The sequence below is a fragment of the Rhinolophus sinicus genome, chromosome 17 (assembly GCF_057876585.1).
Source record: "Rhinolophus sinicus isolate RSI-liver-muscle chromosome 17, RSI-T2T, whole genome shotgun sequence".
In the NCBI taxonomy this organism is placed as follows: Eukaryota; Metazoa; Chordata; class Mammalia; order Chiroptera; family Rhinolophidae; genus Rhinolophus; species Rhinolophus sinicus.
The window spans coordinates 132,027,808-132,047,213 of record NC_142517.1 but is presented as its reverse complement, the minus strand read 5'-3'; the positions used below and the strand labels follow the sequence as shown (position 1 = coordinate 132,047,213).

The 19,406-nt window shown below is 38.7% G+C and overlaps 1 protein-coding gene across 3 annotated transcripts in view; it reads right to left on the bottom strand.

Moving 5' to 3' along the window:
- THSD7B (thrombospondin type 1 domain containing 7B) overlaps positions 1 to 19,406 on the bottom strand; it is an 800,685-nt gene that overhangs the window by 442,310 nt on the left and 338,969 nt on the right. For all 3 annotated transcript variants that reach the window (XM_074335740.2, XM_019752567.3, XM_088793974.1), the window contains exon 6: positions 9,490 to 9,645. In XM_074335740.2, the coding sequence (XP_074191841.2) occupies positions 9,490 to 9,645 (156 nt within the window). The remainder of the gene's footprint in view (positions 1 to 9,489; positions 9,646 to 19,406) is intronic.

Genomic DNA, 19,406 nt, shown 5'->3' with positions numbered 1-19,406 from the left:
ATTAGGATATAAATGGGCCCTACATGCTACGATCCCACAGAGTCACTAACTCAATGTCACAGGTGTCAAGCAGGTACAAATTGATGGAAATCGGTAAACCATAATATTGTAGGGAATGGTGGGATCTGTGGTGAAATGGAGGATGTGTGCTGCATCTGAAATGGTTGGCTATTCTTCAGCTTCCATTGACTGTTGCCATGAGGGAATGTGTACTCTCCTTCGTCAAATCTTCTGATTCTGTCTAGGAAGCCAGAAATCCAAGTTATATTTTGTTTTTATATAAAATCTCTCTACTTTTAAATGATGGAAATTAATTAATGTTTTTGAAAGAACAAAGTAAGCTAAAAAAAAAAAAAAGTGATTGACAGCTAGATCAAACCCTTTAGTTTGAGTTTTCAATCTGTGGCCGTCATGATATATCACTTCTAAAACCTATGCCACCCTTCCATGGAGCTCATATGTTATATTCATTTCTTTAATACACCAAATTCAACCAACTGATTCAATTCCTTTAATTCCTTTAAAACAAACTAAAACCAATCTTATTTCATGGTAACATTCTAAGAAATTATTCATATATTCCTTGGGGCAAGGAAAAATAAATAAATAGGATTCTGTGATTGGAAGATAGCATGATAACATTGAATGCCCAGAATGTGAGCTAGATATCCCACCACCCATCCACAAGAGGAAGAGAAAGGACAAGTTAGGAAGCATGAGAGGTACAGAACCAGGTATCTCTCTCCCACAGTTTTGCCAGGGCCATGCATATTTTTCCACCAATAGTAATGAAATGAAAAGGTTACAAAGCTTAAGGTATAGCTGGTAAAAGACTGGCTTCTCTTAAAATAGCACAGCCAAGGAGGCTAGAACAAATTGACACATGGTTTTAAGCCACAAGAGGGAGCCAAGCTTCCTTAGAATATGGCAGGGCTAGGCGAGTATTTTATTTATTTATTTATTTTATTTTCAATTACAGTTGACATTTTGTTTTATATTAGTTTCAAGTGTACAGCATAGTGGGTAGACATTTATGTAATTTACAAAGTGATGCCCCTGATAAGTCTAGTACCCACTTGGTACCATACGTAGTTGTTACCATATAATTAACTACATTCCCTAAGCTGTACTTTACATCCCCATGACTATTTTGTAACAGCCATATTGTACTTCTTAATCCCTTCACCTGTTGCACCCACTCCCCCAACACTTAAACAGTCATAAGTGCTTTGTTTGGGTTTTCTTGGTCTAGGGTTAACCCTTTAAAAGAGACTCTTAGACTCTTACTTTAAGGACCAGCCTCCTGTGGGAAGGCATCGTTTGGCCAATCAGAAACCACATTCTCATGGCATTAAAAATATTAAGATCTGGTGATTAAAACAATAGATGGCTTCTGCCTGCTTCGTCACTCCAAGTACATATCATTAATTAGTCAAAATAAAACCAGGGAAGGGCTCAGCTCCCTTTCTGGGCCAGCTTGAGTAGAGATGCCAGAAACATACAAGGCTCTAAACTACACTTAAACATTAAACTATAATGAACTCCCAGCTCTCAGTGCCACACACCTTGCATGACCTCTTCTCTTACATGTAATGCCCCTAAGCCACCTATTTATTGTCTTATGTTTGTGCTTGTTTAGTTTGTATGTATGAGCAGGACATGGCATGGATCTCCATGATTTATGTTGTTTGACAACCAGCTCAGAAACTTAGCAGTCTTTAATGAAGGACCCTAGGTACCCTACTCCTACAGCTTAACGCCCCTGAGGAGCGTGTACAGTTTCCTCTGTAAATCAAGTTGCATCCATCTCCCCATAAATCTGTAGATTACATCTCTCCCGTCAATAAATTATTTCATTCATTCATTTGAACTACCTTTGTCCCGAACTCTAACGAGGATCAAATCATAGCACAAGCTCAGCATAAAACAAAAACCTTGGATTCTCTTGTTAGCATTTAACTTTGATCACACATTGTGTTCATGACAGCAGTAGACATCAGGCTTCCCCAGGGTGCTTCTGCTCTGAAAGATACACACCACCAAGTCCACAGTGGCTGAGGTCAGGCAACCACTTACCTTCATTTACTCAATTTCATATTAATCAGATATCATCATATTGTGAACATTAACTTCCATATGTAGAGCACTATAACGCACTGTGGGAAGCCACAGGAGGGACAGACAACATAAATCTAATCTTCATAGAGAATGTAGTCCAAGGAAAAAAGGCACATGCATTAATTAAGCATCTACCCTGTATTAAGACTAAGACAACCACTTTACTTATATTCCCCAAAAGAGCAAATCCTCTAAACTACTTCATCAGTTACTATTCTCATTTTACATATGTGTAAACTCAGGCTAGAAGATACTTTATTGCTTCTCCAAAGGCAGATTACTGATGAAATGGACACATGAAATTTAGCTGAGGTTTTTCTAAGTAGTTACCTCCTCGCAAGAAAGGATGCAAGTCAGCTCTGTGTGGGATGTGCTCTAGCCCCATTGCACACAGTGGATGTGACAGGTATCGTGGTGCATCTCCTTAAGCTAAAGGTGCATAGATTAGAGAGTGGCATTTCAGCCACTGGATAGCAGGAGGAGTTAAAATATTCACTTCCTGACCACAGATTTCATTCACCTTTAGTGAAACTTACATTTGTAGGGTTTGAATTTTTTTCTATGAATCTAAGGATTTAATGTATAGTCTACAATTTTTTCTTTTTTTAATTGAAGCCATGAAACAATGAAAATCCAGGTCAGAGGACTGTATTTCTCTATGTGCTGGTGGCCCCAGTGTGAGTGCCACCTAAGCTTCTACAGTTACCCATGGCCAGTGCTGTGTCTCTACACTAACTCCACTGGGACACACTTGAAGCAAGATCTAGCAGGCTGACTGAAGATCACTGACACTTGCTCCATCTTAAACATTCCATTTTCCCTTATCGGTGAAGCTTTGGACATTGGGTAACAGCGTTGAGTCAAAGAACTTGAGCAGATTAGATCTTTGACTCCAACTCTAGGAACCCACCACCATCCCTGCAGGGGTAGCATGCGATAGTGTCACTGTTAGTTGACACCCTGTTGTGAATACAAAGCAAAGAAGGGTAATCATGAGCATGAAAACTCAATTCTTACAATAAGAAGTAGGCACACCTTCCCTCCCCCACCCCCACTGCCCCAACACATAGACAAAGGAAAAAATAAAAGTTGTCTCTTAGTATACATATTATCTGTGACAAAGCAAAATGATTTTATGTATCTCTCACTAAAGGTGCATTTTTCTAGCAGATGAGGATCTAAAATGGAATTTCCCCAATTATTAGCATAGCAGATTGGAAAGGCATCAGCATTTCCCTCCTTAAGTGTGTTGTCCACATCGATTTGTTTTACAGCATAAAAGACTGTCTTTGTAAAGATGGTCATGGCTTCTCAGTGTCAAAACACCTTTTTCTATGGAGATTTTTAGGACTTTGGGTGCTATGATGGGGGAGGAGTGTATGGGGGAGGGATGAAATTCCTGACACCCTACCACATAAGCAATTATTCACTGTGACACCACATCAGGGGGCCTCCATCAGTTTCTCTTTAGAACAATTTCAGTGGGCAAGGTTCCCTTTCAAAAATATGTCAGAAAGGGACATGAATGTCACATAAATGTATGTCTATGTATCAAAATTATTTTTTTAAAATGCTTTGCACCTCTATGTAGAGTTCATCCATCAGCAATTTTTCAGATCATTTCTCTTTATCTATCTCTAATTATAACTCTGGGAATGCATCAAAGAAAAAGCATTGAATGATAAAACCTGATCCAATTTAAATCCCTCTGAAAGGTGTTGTAGCTTCACTTGACAAGTACCAACCTGCCGAGCATCGTCCCCTTGTCTGCCTGTCACAGGCCTGACGGAGGTGTGAAGGCTGTGTACACCGGCTGGCTTTCTAATGCACTCGGAATGGCTGACAACCACAACCCTTATTCCTGACTGAATGGTGTCTGCCCAAGAGTAACAGCCATATAAAGATAATTTGTCTAATAACTAATTTCTTCTACTAGTAACACACACAAAAAAGTGAACAAAAGGAACATACCAAAGCCATAACACAGGGACGGGGAAAAGACCAGTGAGGAGCAAAAGTAATTATCTCCAACTTTCCAATTTAATTTTGTTGCTGTTTTTGTTTGCTTCTTTTTCCCTCAAATCCTCCACTATACACACACACACATACACACACACACACACACACACACACGTGTATATAGGGTGATCATGTGTGTATATATACATATGTGTATATATATGTATATATATATACACACACACACCTGTGCATACGTGTGCGTGCACAGGTGTGTGTGTGTGTGTGTGCGCAAGTGCATGCATGCACATGCATATGTGTGTGTATTCTAGGAAAGTATGAATATCCTAGATTTCTCCTAGTAGGTCCACTGCATTTCTTTATGGAGATAATTCAAATGTGAAGCTAAACACTCTGGTTTACATCCAGAGTTCTGTGATGTTGAATGCATTAGCCCATGTGCTCCAGCCTTCTTGGAATTCTAAACCCCATTTAGTTCCCACCAGTCAATAACTCTGGCAGAACCCATGGTAGCACCATGAGATAGACTGAGATTGAGAGGCTCTTAGACCTCATGCCCACAACTCGGTGGAAATAACAAGATTACTTCCTGTCATCCTAACACGCTTGGAATCCTGCCAGGCACAGAATCATTTCCCTAGAGGGAAAACTCCATTCTTTACTCTTCCCAAGAGGGATTACAGGCAGGTGGTCCTCGCAGGTCTTAGCAAGACCTTAAAAATCAAAATTCTGTCTGCTCCAGGGAAGCATTTATAAAATAACAAACTCCCAGACCTGAATAACAATCACTGAACTTATACTCTCTCCTGTCTTACTTAGTGCCCAAAGCAGGTCATTTAGCCTCAGTATGGGTCTTATAAAACAGAGACTAATTCTTATCAATCCCTGCATGCTTCTAGACTCTGCAGGAGGCTGTGGTAACACCCAGGTGAGAAGTTCTACTGTGTACAGCCTTTCCTTCATCTCCAAAGGCTGAGCCACTCTGAAAAATGGATTGTTTGGATCAAAAAACACACATCCTAGTTACATGGCCGTCTCAAGCTGTTTTTATCACACCTTCCCTTTCTCACACACTGCAATCTGATTCCCCTCACCCTCCAAAGGCAATGTACCAGTGCTAGGATGCATCCCATACATTATCTCCTATATCAGCTCCAAGATTAGCTCTCAAGGCCAATGGTTCCCACTAGCCAATGTGGTGCACACAGGCGAGGGCTACTCTGCTAACCTCAGGGCTCAATTTGTGTCTTGATCCAAACGTCTTTAGGCTTATGGAAGAAATCACTAAGGAAGCCTAGTGTTTGAAGGAACACTGTACCGAGGAGATGAATTTCCAGGTCCTTAGTGCTGGCGTGGCCATGATTAAATCACTATGAGATTTAGAACCAATTGCTTTACGTCTCTATGTTTTAGTTTTGGCATTTTATGAAGTGGTGTACCTTATTGAGCCTAAATGCTGGTGCAAATGTGGGCAGCATATTAGTTTCCTAGGGCTGCCAATACAAAGTACCCCAGGTACGTGATGTGAAAAACCAGAAACTTCCTATCGCATCACTCTCGAGGCTAGGAACCCAAAATCAAGGTGTCAGTAGAGCCATGTTCCCCCCCCCCCCCCCCGCTCTAGAGAAGGATTGCTTCCATGCTTCTCTCCTAGCTCCTAGCTTCTAGTGGTTGTCGTCAACCCTTGGTTTGTAGAGGGATCACTGCAATGCTTGCCTCTGTATTTACTAGGCCTTCACCTCATGCCGTCTGTCTCTGTATCATCACCTGGCACTCTCTTGTGTGTTTCTCTGTGTCCAAATTTTTTTCTTTGTATAAGGACATTAGTTATTGGAATAGGGCCTATCCTAAACCCACACAACCTCATCTTAAATTGATTACATCTGCAATAACCCTATTTCCAAATAAGGTCATATTCACAAGTCCCAGGGGTTAGTACCAAACATAACTCTTTGCAGGACACAATTCAACACACAGCAGGTGATGTCTAATGAACGGTGGACCAGGGTGTATTTGCAGGCGTTGACTTCTACAATCGGAGAATAGTAGAAGTAGCCAATGAGGGTAAAGCTTGGCATAAAAGCGTCTTGAACAAATGGGGCAAATGGAGGGTTCAAAATGTGGTGAGTTTTGCACATGGGTTCCATGGACTAGCTCTGAGTTATGTGGAAAAGAAAGAACAGAATGAAAGTTAAAAGAGTAGTTTTTCACAAAGGATTTTGTGAAAAACCCTTGAGTACAAAAGTTACAGAATTAGGAAAAAAAAGTATTCTCTGAATTTCTGTAGCAACTCTATGGCCCAGAACAAAGGGAACGAAACATTTAATAAACACCTATTCAGTCGGACCCCAGCATCGCTTCTACCTTCTTGTAGTATCAGCACCTCATATTCCCTTGAAGGAGCCGCCCCTCCTCCACTCTGTCTGTGAGGCTTGGATGGAGCTACCCTCCACTGGTGGTCACTTGCCTAGGCCCTGGCTACTTCGGACCCATATCCCCCGATCAGAGTGACTAGGTCAGGGAAAAGCACATGACGCATATTAGCCAACGAGATTCAATTCCAGGAAGCTTTCTGGAACTTTTAGGAAAGACAGCTCTTTTTACTTTATTTACTATCTAAAAAGGAAATTATCTTTTCTTTCTTTCTTTCTTTCTTTCTGTCTTTCTTTCTTTTTTTCTTTCTTTCTTTTTTTGGTGGTAAGAATTTTAAAATCTACTCTCAGCAAGTTTCAAGTATACAATACAGTATTATTAACTATAGTCACCATGTATACATTATATCCTCAGAATGTATTCATCTTATAATTGAATGTTTTATAATTTGATCAACATTTCCCCATTTTCCCGATTCCCCAGCCCCTGGCAACCACCATTTTACTCTCATTCAATGCTATATATGTCAATTATATCTCAAAAAAACTGAAAACAAAATAATTGACCATTAAGAAGTAATAGGATATCATCCTTTATGCTACACTATGTTGATTTTATTACAATGTTTTGGAGAAAAAACACCTCTACATAAAATGCACTGATCGATTTTATGACACAATTATATCTAGAAACCCACAATGTGAAAAAAAAATGGATCTAAGAATCAAGGAAACAAAAGATTTTTAGCCTCATTCTTCAATTTGCAATTTGTAGACCCTGGATGAAACTGAGAAACATTTACAGTCTGCCCTACTGGAAACATAAATGAAGTTTTATGCTTCTTGAAGGCAGATTATTAGGATGAGATAGTGGTGCCTATTTTTTGTTTTGTTTTGTTTTAAATCAAATGTCAATTGAATAAAATGTTTGAATGCTATGTTTCCTTCAAAGAAGCAAAAAACAATGTATCACTAAAGTGATTTAGAATTTTTCTTAACCAATTCTAAGAAATAAATGTTTCAAATCAGAGTTACAACAATTTGTTGTTGCCCTATTATTCGTCAGATGAATAATCACTATAAGACATATGATAACTAAAAGTAAATTTACTAACAAGGAGGATACACAATAAGTTTAGCAATTAAAAAAAAAAGTAATAATGCTTGTCTTTACCATGGGGAGGGCCTGTCTTAAACTGAATGTAATACAGAGAAAAGTAGAAGCAAGAGATGGAGAGATAAAGATGTTAAAGGGAAGGAAAAGAGAGCAGAAGATTGTAGAAACTGAAGATCACACAGAGAAAGAGGAAGAATGAGAGAGACTGATATCTGTAACCTTACTCATACTTTTGGATGCAGTGCTAACTTCCCTTCTATTTTTCAGCTGCACGTGTTAATAAATTCCCTTCTTTTGCCTTACGTCACTTTGAGTTGTGTTTCTGTCACCTATAACCAAAAGTGCCCCAAATAATGTAAGGCCCTCTTGGCCTTGTGTGGGTTCTACAGCTTTGAAAACAAAGGAAGACGAAACTCACTCAATGCACCAAAGTTGGACCAGCATGGACAGCCGTGGCCACAGTGGCTGAGGCAGCCTAAGCCCGGCCTCAAGTCATTTTCTAGTCAGAGACCTTAAAACAGAGTGGTGCAGGTCAAACATCAGAGGGCTAGTTCTAATAACGTGTAAGTCACCCTGGGAAGTGTCATATGCAATTACAAGGGAATTACAAGGTCCAATTATACACATGGGCAGCACAAGACCATGGATTGCGGATATTAGTATTCATGAGAAACTATTTGTGTCCATAAACTGAAGAAGCTTGGGGGATATTCTGGTTACATGTCCAGTAAGGAAGTAGCACTAACCTCCCATCCAACCCACGTTCCACTGAGATCCAGCTTTCTATTGTTTGAGAAAAGAATTAAAGCTAGCTCCTTCCTGCCTTAGACTCACCATACACCCTCCTCTTCTGCATCAGAACAAGAGTCAGAATAAAGGGAAAAGCTCAGTGACATGGTGTGTGAGCCCAGGAGTGTACATACCGTGTTTCCTGAAAATAAGACCGGGTCTTATATTAAGGTTTGCTCTAAAAGACGCATTAGGGCTTATGTTCAGTGGATGTCATCCTGAAAAATCATGTTAGGGCTTGTTTTCTGATTAGGTCTTATTTTCAAGAAAACAAGGTATGTGCATGTGTGTGCTACAGGGCCTGTTAAAATGAGAGTTTTCAAATGGATCCAAATTTCAGCTGAGAGCACTTGTTTTAGAATGTCAAGTTCTTGCCCACACATTCTTTCTCTGCATGTGATAAGTAGGATTAGTGCTCTGCAAACACAGCCTAACTTCTGGAATATCCTTTGACCTCCTTTCTTTCAGTAAAGGAAGCATTTCGTTTTAGCACTGCCATTCAAGGGAATATATCAATAAAAACTGAAGGACCAATGAAAGAGAAATCAAGATATCACCAGAAATGAACTTTGAAAGATGAAGATGTGTATTTTAATAGAAAATGAAAGAAAACAAGACGCTAGGGGCCTACAAAATTAAACAAGGACATAAAGTTTGATGTTTTCACTTTAAGCCTGAGGACATCCGAAAGTCAGCAACAGATATAAATGTCCCTCATGAAAATATGAAATATAACACTAAAGTCAGCATGTGGAAATCTGCAAATCAGTAGGTGTGTGAAACAGTTATTTCCTGATGCAATTACAGAAATCATGTCTAATTTCCTCATTATAACTATTACCTATACATAAAAACATTAAGTTATACCATTTTTAAAGTAATTGTCACTTCACCAGCTATGAGCCTAATTGAAGGTCAATCAAGGTCAGAGTCTGTGTTCCATAGAAATGTCCCCAGTGGACTCCCTAAAAATTGAGTGCTGTCAGGCTTGAGCTGGTTATCTAAATTTCACAAACAAATACTGTCTTAAGCAGGCTTAATCAGCTACTTAGCTTACAGAATAAATGTGTGTCCCCGGGAAGTAAATGAGGCACACACAAACAAGGCACTCACCTTTTCTCCCCTGAGGCTCCTGGCAGTTTTCATGGATGCACAGGCTCCAAGATGACCAGGAAGATACTATACAGTCTGTAGAGCAAGGAATACTGCAGAGCTGAGAGGCTGCAGGGGCAGGTCCCAAACATAATGCCTTTGCCACAGGTCTAGAGACTGAAGGACAAAAAGAGAAAAAAAGAATGGCCCATGTCACATTCTCTGGACATCTCTAGAATTGCTCCTGCCACTGTGTGCTTGCCTTGCCCACATCCGCTTTGTGATTTAAAAGGGTATATGCAACCAAAACATAACCATTCTCTAATATTCATTGCTCAGCTCTACATTATTAGCATTTGTGGTGAGAGAAGGCAAAATAAAGCTGCAGAAAAGGGCATGCACTTGATTTCCCTAGGAACCTAAGAGAAGACTAGAAATAGAGATACAAATTATCTAGAGTTATGATTTAAAAAAAAATTAAATGGTTTTGTGAAGTTTCAAGATGAGTGTATCTCGGCTATATAAATGACTGGGTTGCCGTGAAAAAATCAAAATTGAACCCCTGAGGTGGGGTGTTTAGCATAACCAATCTATTGCTGTTACTCCCCTGAGGGGTGGAGCTCAGAAAGACACAGAAGAAAAATGGTTCTTAGAATAAGAAGAATAATCAGAATCTGTGACTGCAGAATTAGTCCCTGGAAGTCGTTTCATTAGGAAAGATACCCTGGGGTACACGGAGTGTCTAAGAAGCCACGGAGCATGCCCAGAGCTGGCTCCCTACAGGGGGGCAGTGACTATCTGTGCATCAGTGGCATTCACCAACGGCCCTCTCTATGCAGATCCATCCTGGACACCATGAAAATACACAGACGAAGGAGAAGACGAGAACCTGATCCTGGTGGAGTTTAAAATATAAGAGGAACTGGGATAGCAATACCCGAAAAATGACACAATACAAAAACGCCAAACACATATCTGCATTTGCACAGAATGACCTCACGCTAAGAAGGTTTGGGAGCCATTCAGAGTTTGTGAGCAAATGGCTTAAGTTCAGATGGCTTTACCTTATGGAGTGGCTTGTACTATTTTCTAAATATTTCCTATATGTCATTTCCATCCAGTTAAGATTAGAAATGCTTCAAAGGCAGAAACTGGCGTGAGAAGACTGGATGGTGAATCACACCATCTACTTTGCTTCCTCACTCATTACGTGAGATGTGAGTTAAATCGGGGAAAGTGGCAATAAATCACTGCTCTGACCAGCAGAAGCTTGAACATAATCCAAAACAACAGTAAAATAAAAAAATGCTGTCATAAAGAAGTTGTAACCCGGGGCAAAAAAACAGTTTCTAATGAACAATGGGGCAGCTTGAGGTGATTATGACGGTGAATGGGTAAAATAAAAGGTTGCAAAGGAAAAATAATAATGTTTTGTTTGCAATTAATCCTTTTACAGCTTATTAAAAGGATGTGACCTGATAAATAAAAGGCAGAGGCAAGACTGCCAATATAAATGTCAAAGGCCACAAGTCAAGTGGAGGTGACCGGGAAAGGAAGAGAGAACAGATATTGGGGGAAAGCAAAAGGGAGGCTGAAGAGAGATGCTGATCAGAGATTGTGCTGGTGATAGTAACAGTGAGATGGGGAGGTGGGAGGTTGGAGCAACCATCACTGGGGATGGACATGTGATGCTGATGCATTGTGGGTAAAGAAGAACCTGTGAGATGGGGAAGAGGTTTGTGACTCCTTCCCCAGAAGTGAGCCAGAGAAGACACGCAAGACAGCCATTCACTGAGTAAAGTGTGCACTTATTCCAAACCCCCTAGTCACCCTTTCTCAATCAGGTCTCCTTGGATGGTGTGTCTGCTTTCAAGGCGCTGTAAGTCGAGAAGGGTAAGTCAAGTAGCATATTAATAAAACTGATGGAAAGAGACACGTCAGAGCATTATATAAGTAGAAAGCTGCAGAAGTACCTTTGTGTCCAGACCCATGCTTGTTAGAATGTGTTCTCACAAACTCAAACTTTAGTTCAAAAAACAAAAGTTTCATAATGATGGACAAGGGAATAGGGCATGTAAATTGATTGGTCTAGTTATTCAATAAACATTTATAGTGCATGCCAGTCACCAGTTATATATCAATTCATTTTACCGGCATAACTTCCCCTTGAGAGATTTAGTAGTAGTAGTAGTAGTAGTAGTATTTATTATTATTTTTAAAATGAGGAAATTAAGACAGAAATATTTACTCCCTTGCCCACATTTCCAGTCATGATCAGTTGAGCTGGGATTTGGATCTAAGCATCTGTCTCTTAACCACTGCACTCAGTGGGCTTATCATTAGTCATCCAATCTACATTGATAAGTGCCTACCATGTGCTAACACTGTGCTAGGTACTGAAGCCAGAATAGTGAGTAAAACAGACAAGGCCCCTGCCCTCATGGAGTCCACATTCCAATGTGAGTTATACTAATCAGACATGAGTCCATGAATTCCAAAGAGAAGACTGGAAAGCTGTGATGACTGCTTCTCTTTCCTTTGCCATGGCTGTCTCACTGCAACACCAGACAGACTGTAAGTGTCTGATGATCAATGCTGAGGAGATACCCTAACTCTCTCTGCTCCAAGACCGAACAGACACTTGCTGCTACTACCTCTGTACTTAAATTTCGGCCCTGTAGTTGAAACTAGTTAATCCACCAGTTCAATGACCAAGCACACAGTGGGCCTACATTAAATGTCATCAGAAGCTCCAGATTGTCTGTGTAGGGAACGCTTCAAGTGGGCAGTGCATTTGGAAAGAGACTGGGGAACTTTTCCTGAAGCAGCATTTGTCAAGGACACTATTTTTACAGATAACATGCTTATTTGCCTTATTTTTGGAGGGCTGTTGAGGATTATTGGGAGGTAAGGGGTTAAAGTCCCTTGAGGCCCCCTTTCATCAATACTTAACTGTCAATCAGTTGACTGTTGAACATTGGGTCTAATGGCACTCCTAAGATTTAGAAGTAGGAGGGAGTGACATGGTGTGCTGGAGAAGAACAGGAAGGAACTTCCCTGGGAACTACTAAGTGACATAATTGGAGGCCCAGGGGTGGAATTGAAGCCATTTGTCATAGCACTCATGCCTCTTCTGCACCTGCTGCTTTGACAGACAGTAGATCTTTATCCATATCAATAAATTCTTCCAGTCCCAGGCGACATGTCCAAGATGCTTCATTTAGGCATTGAATCAATGTGCTTGGGTCAACCTATCTCTTTCTCAGACCCCCTGGGCTACATTTGATCTACAAATAAATCATGAGTAAGTGACAAAGCACTTAAAGCGCTTACCAGCTTCAGACGACTTAGGTAGTCATCTCCCAGAGAAGAGTGAACACAGGGTATTTCTCTGCCTATTGACTGTTAGAGCTAGAAAGGAGTTTAGAGCTAATTAATTTATTTTGATTCATCAATGTTACTGAGAAACTGAGCTCTAAAGAGCTTAGGTGCTTTCTCCAATTTCATTCAGCAAACCCAGGGCAGAGCAAGACCTGAGTCTTGTCCCAGGTGATTGTTTTACCTCTACCTGTCCCACTTAATTTTCCTTTCGTGGAATGAAGGCATCAGACAGGACACATGAGGTTGTTTACACCAAGGATATTTTATTGATGAATCACAGTGACCACAATGGGAGGCAGCCAGTGACAAAACAGATCCAAGGTACCTACCCAGGAAGGCAGCAGGCTCAATGTCACCCTTCAAACAAAATCTAAATCCTTCCTCTCCTTCACTGTTACTTCAACACTCCTCCAAACCCTTTCCCAGACCTCCCCCAGGAGGTAGTAAGACCAAAATTTTGTGGTATATAAACCAAAAACAACAAAAGAACAAGACAAACAAATGAGAAACAGAAACTCATAGACGCAGACAATAGTTTAGTAGTTGCCAGAGGGTAAGGGGGGCGGGGGGTGGGGGGTGGGAGATGAGGGTAAGGGGGATCGAATATATGGTGATGGAAGGAGAACTGACTCTGGGTGATGAACACACAATGGGATTTATAGATGATGTAATACAGAATTGTACACCTGAAATCTATGTAATTTTACTAACAATTGTCACCCCAATAAATTTAATAAAATAAAATTAAAAAAAAAATTTTGCTCCATTGCAAATGACTATTATTTTAGTTGTGGTTATTCATGTTGTACTACAATTATTTTAGGGCAGGGTCGGGAGATGACCTGGGGCACCTGGAATTGAATGGCCTGTGCAGTTTACTCTTTATGGAACCCTCATGTCTTCCTTGCCAAACTCTAGCCATGATGTTTGTTGGAAGAATTGCTGCTTTTCTACTCACTTGCACTCTGTTCTCTGGATCTACGGACTGAAACGACTTTATTTCTATTTATTAACTCTGTCTTCTCTAATGTAATGAAGCCTTGCTCTAATCGGTGTACCTATTCAGTTCAGGGCTGTGCTTGTCCCACTTTTTCTAGTTGCCTTTGAGATCATGTGACCTTGAAGCCTTCTGCCATTCCTGTGTTGACCAACTGCCTGACTAGATAAGCTATTACCCAAGGTCATACAGGCTACTTAGCTTTTGTAGGCAGCATTGTTAGTCCCTGTAGAGACTTCTCATGGCCACAAAGTGTTAAGGAGCCAAAATAACTTATAACTTGGATAAATTAAGATCACTGCATGGTGGTAGCTTTCTAAGTGCTAGGGAATAGATTACAGTATTATAAGTGATTGTACATATGCAATAGTCATTAATACTTGGATATTTAAGAACCTAACCTGGAATTTTTCATTTGCAATAAGAAATTATTAAATTGACCTGTCTTACAAGAAACGTGAAAGTCCGCTACTGATTGCAAAGTTGCCTTAAATAATGAATTACTCCGTGAACAGAATGTTAACTAATAAGAAGAAAAATATGCTGGTAGATGATATGTTTAATGTTTAAATAAAACTTTTTTAAATTCTAGAAATGTACAAAGTTCATGATTTTCCTTAATCACAAGGTGATTTCCGATGAGCATACAAATTCAATCAATATGAATTGTAATTAGGAAAATGCCTGTTGTGATCATTAGCATGTGGCTGTCACTGTAAAGAAAAATGAGTTCCTTCACATTTTATTCTTTGCAACTAAATCAAGCTCTAATTCAAACTAATTTGAATTAATACAGAAAAAGGTTGCAAAAATTCAATAAGAATATATTACTCCCACCTTTACTGATGACCATTTTGTAAGATCTAAATTCCAAATGTCTTTTAACTCCTCAAAAAGAAATTAAATTGAAATTGCATAGTAGTATTTAATTAATTATAATCAATAACAATTAATTATAATTAATAAGACTAGAGGCATCCCTTTCTAGTTTGTACAAAGATGAGTTATATTTGCTTAAAATAAAAAAGAGTTATCACAAGAGTTCATGGCATTTTCTTTTTTTAAAATATATCTGTTATTGGATTCAACATTCAGAATGTGTTTGAGGTAATTCTGCCATAGCATAATGGAGTTCCCCTTTCCTCTGGAAAGAAAGAGGGATCTTGAAGATGGCCAAGGAATTAGTCACAAGATAGTGATCATTTTCTAGTGTTTTGAAGGAAGTAGAGATAAAGATGAAGTAAAGGTGATATTACTTCCTTAGAACTCTTAAAATCTGCATTATTTTGTCTCTTTTCTATCTTATGGGTACTAAGTGGTCCTACAAACAACACATTCTATCTTTAGTTGATTTAACATAAGAGATTTGATTTCCAGAATGACATCAACCTGCACAAAGTAGTTACATTCATTTCAATTTTCCTGATCAAATGCGGGTACTATAAACCCCCGAGGGAATTCCCACTCAAAACTCTGGACCCCTGCATTCCACAGGCTTTCCCAGAAATAACCATAATAGAAACAGCAATTGCTAAGATTTAACTCAAAACAAATGAAAGAGCCTACTTATGTAAAAATGCTGCTTTCTAAATGATTTTTGAGAAACAATATTGCCTCTGACATATTCATTTAGGGAGTATACTGACTTGGCAGAAATTCAATCCACCTCACTGCTAAAATAAATAGGCCTCTTCTACAGACTGAAGGAGTCAAGTGGTTGAAGGGCTAAGATAAATAATGTTACAATTATAACCAGAAAGCTATTTTCCTTCAAGAAGTTTCGTGTATTATTTCAAATGTCTTTTGCCACTGGGATTTATATAAAATAATGTATCATTCTTTTAACTTATTGGATAGAATAAAAACAAATCTGTCTTCCAGCACTTATAGGTAACTTAAAGAATTAAATCACATCTCATCCAATTATATCTAATAAAGCTTCATTTTAGCCATATTGTGACTCTCTTGGTAAAGTACTGTGCAATATACTTTGGCAGGAGGATGCATGTAGATGTACAGCAAATTTAATATCTAAAAATAATCCCTGAAATTATAAATGATTCTGGGAAATTTGGCCACATGTTAAAAAGAGTTCCAGGTTTCGCTTATTTTATGTAGCCAATTAGAAAATGCCTATGGACTAGTGATTTTTCTTAATGCTACAGAGTAACAACACTATAGGCAAAGATGGAAAACAATATTCAGAATAAAAATGAAGACAAAATAAGAATGTGTACAATTTTAGAAAGTAATCAGAACCAACATCTGGTACTTACATGATTCAGGGAGAAATACAGTAGCCTTCAGCCCTATATTTATATATTTCTAACATTGTATAGTCTCTCCTCTGTCCCGCTTTTGAAAATTTCGTTCTGATTGTTTCTCAGACTTCTAGCTAAGAGCTAAAAAAGGAGTATGGAGAGGATGGAAAGAATAAAAGCTGACCTAAAGGACATCTTTTGCAATTTACAGAGTTAAAAATACCATTATTGATGAAAGAATGGAAAGGAGATAAGTGAAAGATGGGGAAGTGGTCAGGCAAAGAGAAAAAGTGAAAAGGTGGAGGGGCAGATGAGAGAAAGACTTATCTCCAGAGATGTCAAGAGCAGAATATGCAGCGTCAAGGAAGTATAGCTTTTAAAAGGGTTTTAGTGCAAGGGTCTTCTTCATACTCAGTACTTCACAACCTGGAATTCATTTTCCCATACAAACAATGACAACAGCTGATGAGAGCCAGTTTTCCCGGGAATGACCACAAGTGTCCACTTCACTGACTAACATTAGGAATCATAGTTTACAATACTGACAACACACTTGGCACTGTGCTAAGCACTTCAATACAATTTCTCCTTTATTCATCACAATCATCCCAAGGTAAGGACAATTACTGTTTCCATTTTATAGATGAAATATCTGAGGATAAACGATTTACCTAAAAAAAACAAAGCTGATAAGGGACAAACACTGGACCAGGGCTTTTAAGAGTATCCTTCAATACTACCCTATACTATGATTTTTGTATTTGTAATAAAAATTATGATAGAAAAAAACCTGCTGTAACACTAATCCTTGATCAGGAAAATACATAACCGGACATTGTGTCCACTTCCAAAAAATATTTGAAGTGAGATCAAATAGAAAAAAAAAATAGGTTTAAAGTATAAATAATAAAGGCCTCAGGAAAGGTAAGTGCTGTTGAAGGAAGATGAGAAGCCAGGTGGGCATCTTTGATATGATTCTGAAAGGTATAAGGTATGCTGATTATTACTAATGGTTTCAGGGAGTAAATGAAATTAGAGTATAATGACTATTTTCATCTTAATGTAGGTTTAGCACCATTCCTGAGAAATTCTGAGTTCACAAGAAGCATCTCTACCCCCACCCCACCCCCTTAAGATTTTATTAAATAGCAAAGGATGAGCAAAGAAAGCATGAAACCAGCTTTGAAACCAGGAAAGACGGACAAGTGGGGGCAAAGCTCTCTTTCCACTGGGTCACATAGTACAACGAAGACAACTATCCCCTTATCCACCCTATCCACCTCATCATCTGAGAAAGAACAGAGGCAACAGTACAATGTTCCTCCGTCCACCGGACAAGAATTGGAAGGAAGGATCTTTTTAAAAATACAAAAATAGCATTGTGGAGATAAGGATGTCTCAGAGGAGGGAAAGGAAACACGAAGAACTGGTAAGAAAGCTAAGAAGGAGCCCACAGACAGCAGAGCCAGCTCTCTCAGACTTCATACTGGTCACTGGATGCCCTGTTAGTCCATCAGAATGAAGCATGTCAGACCTTTATTTGTGTTGTTTTAGAAGGTGTGTTTCTCAACCTGGGAATAACTGAATGGAAATTTTTAATAATGGCAACAAGAAGAAGAAATCTATATTCTCTAAGATAACACAGCCATCTAAGAACAACACTGCTAAAACCGAAGCTTAAAGCTCTTTCTAAAAGACCAAAAACCAAGTGGGAAAATATATACTTTTTAATCCCTTTCACCACATCCCCAAAAAAACCCTTCCCATCTAGCGATTATCAATTTGTTTTCTGCATCTATGAGTTTGTTTCTGTTTTGTTTGTTCGTCTATTTTGTTCTTATATTCCACATATAAGTGAAATCATATATTTGTCTTTCTCTGCCTGACTTATTTCACTTAGCTTAATACCCTCTAGGTTAAATAGCCATGGATGTAAGTACAGCATAGGGAATATAGTCAATAACATTGTAATGACTATGTATGATGCCAGATGGGTACTATACATATCAGGGTGATCACTTCATAAGGTATATAAATGTCTAATTACTATGTTGGATACCTGAAATTAATGTAATATTGTATGTCAAATACAATTAAAAAAAAATTTAAAGCAATGTGGCAATTATTTTAGAGGGCTGAAAAAGAACTATTTGTCCCTAAAATAAACATGCACACCATCTTGTCTTTAAAGAAAGCAAAAACCAAGGCTTCAGTGTACTTGCTATCCTTGTTAGCATATGCTACTTTAAATTTGCAAATCGTTTAGACTGAACAAGTTAATTCAACTTCAAAGGAAGGCTCATGGGATTCACCAGGTCCCTAAGTAGTAATAGGGACGAGACACTGCATAATAATTTTTAAAATGCAGAAAAGTTCATTCTATTGTATGAGGACCTGCATTATGAATTTTGAGAAATAAAAGAAAAATTATAAACCAAAACATGTGCATTGCAAAACTGGATGAAAGCTCCTTCCTCCCAGGCCCATTCATATATTACAAGCCCTACATTTTATACATCTTCACTAGTCAAGGCCAGTATTATAAATTAGTAGCCTCCAACCTGGCTACACCACTGAGGTGTAAGGTAGACCCAACTCAGAAGCATTGTGTCAGAATTGGGAAGGGAGTAGCGGAGAGTACAGTAAAGATTTATATGTTCAAAAATCTTTATGATTAACAGGTCGGGGACTCAATCTTATGAATAATTTATGGAGTATGATTTTGAAAATCCAATTGGCAAAATACTATCATTAAAAAACCATTACTGAGAGCCTACCACTACCGGTGTGAATAGGGCAAATCTCTAAGCAATTGAGCTTCTGTAAAATAAATAGACCATCCAATGTTTCTCACTTTTGTCACATTATCTCCTCCCTAAGGAGCCTTTGTAAACATTTTTTTCCCTAATCATCTCTCCCTTCCTTATGACATTTTCATAACACAAATATACTGTGTATGTACATGTGTATCTATATGCTGTGTATATAAAAAGTGTAAGATTTTTTTTTTTCACTCCAGGAACCAATTTTTGTACCGTTGGGGGCAATATCATCCTCATTGGCAATGCATGAACTAGAATACATAATGAGCTTCAATGGTGTGCTAAGCTATTTACAACTAGTATATTCTGATTTCATTAGCAAAACAACTTATGAGGTAAGTACTACCAGTATATTCAGTTTCCCGTGAGACAACTGAAGTTTTAAAAATCTGCGCAAGCTTCTATAATTCGTCAATGGCAGAGGCAGGATGTGAACTCAGCCAGTATGAGTTTGGTTTTTCCTCTTCATCACCATGT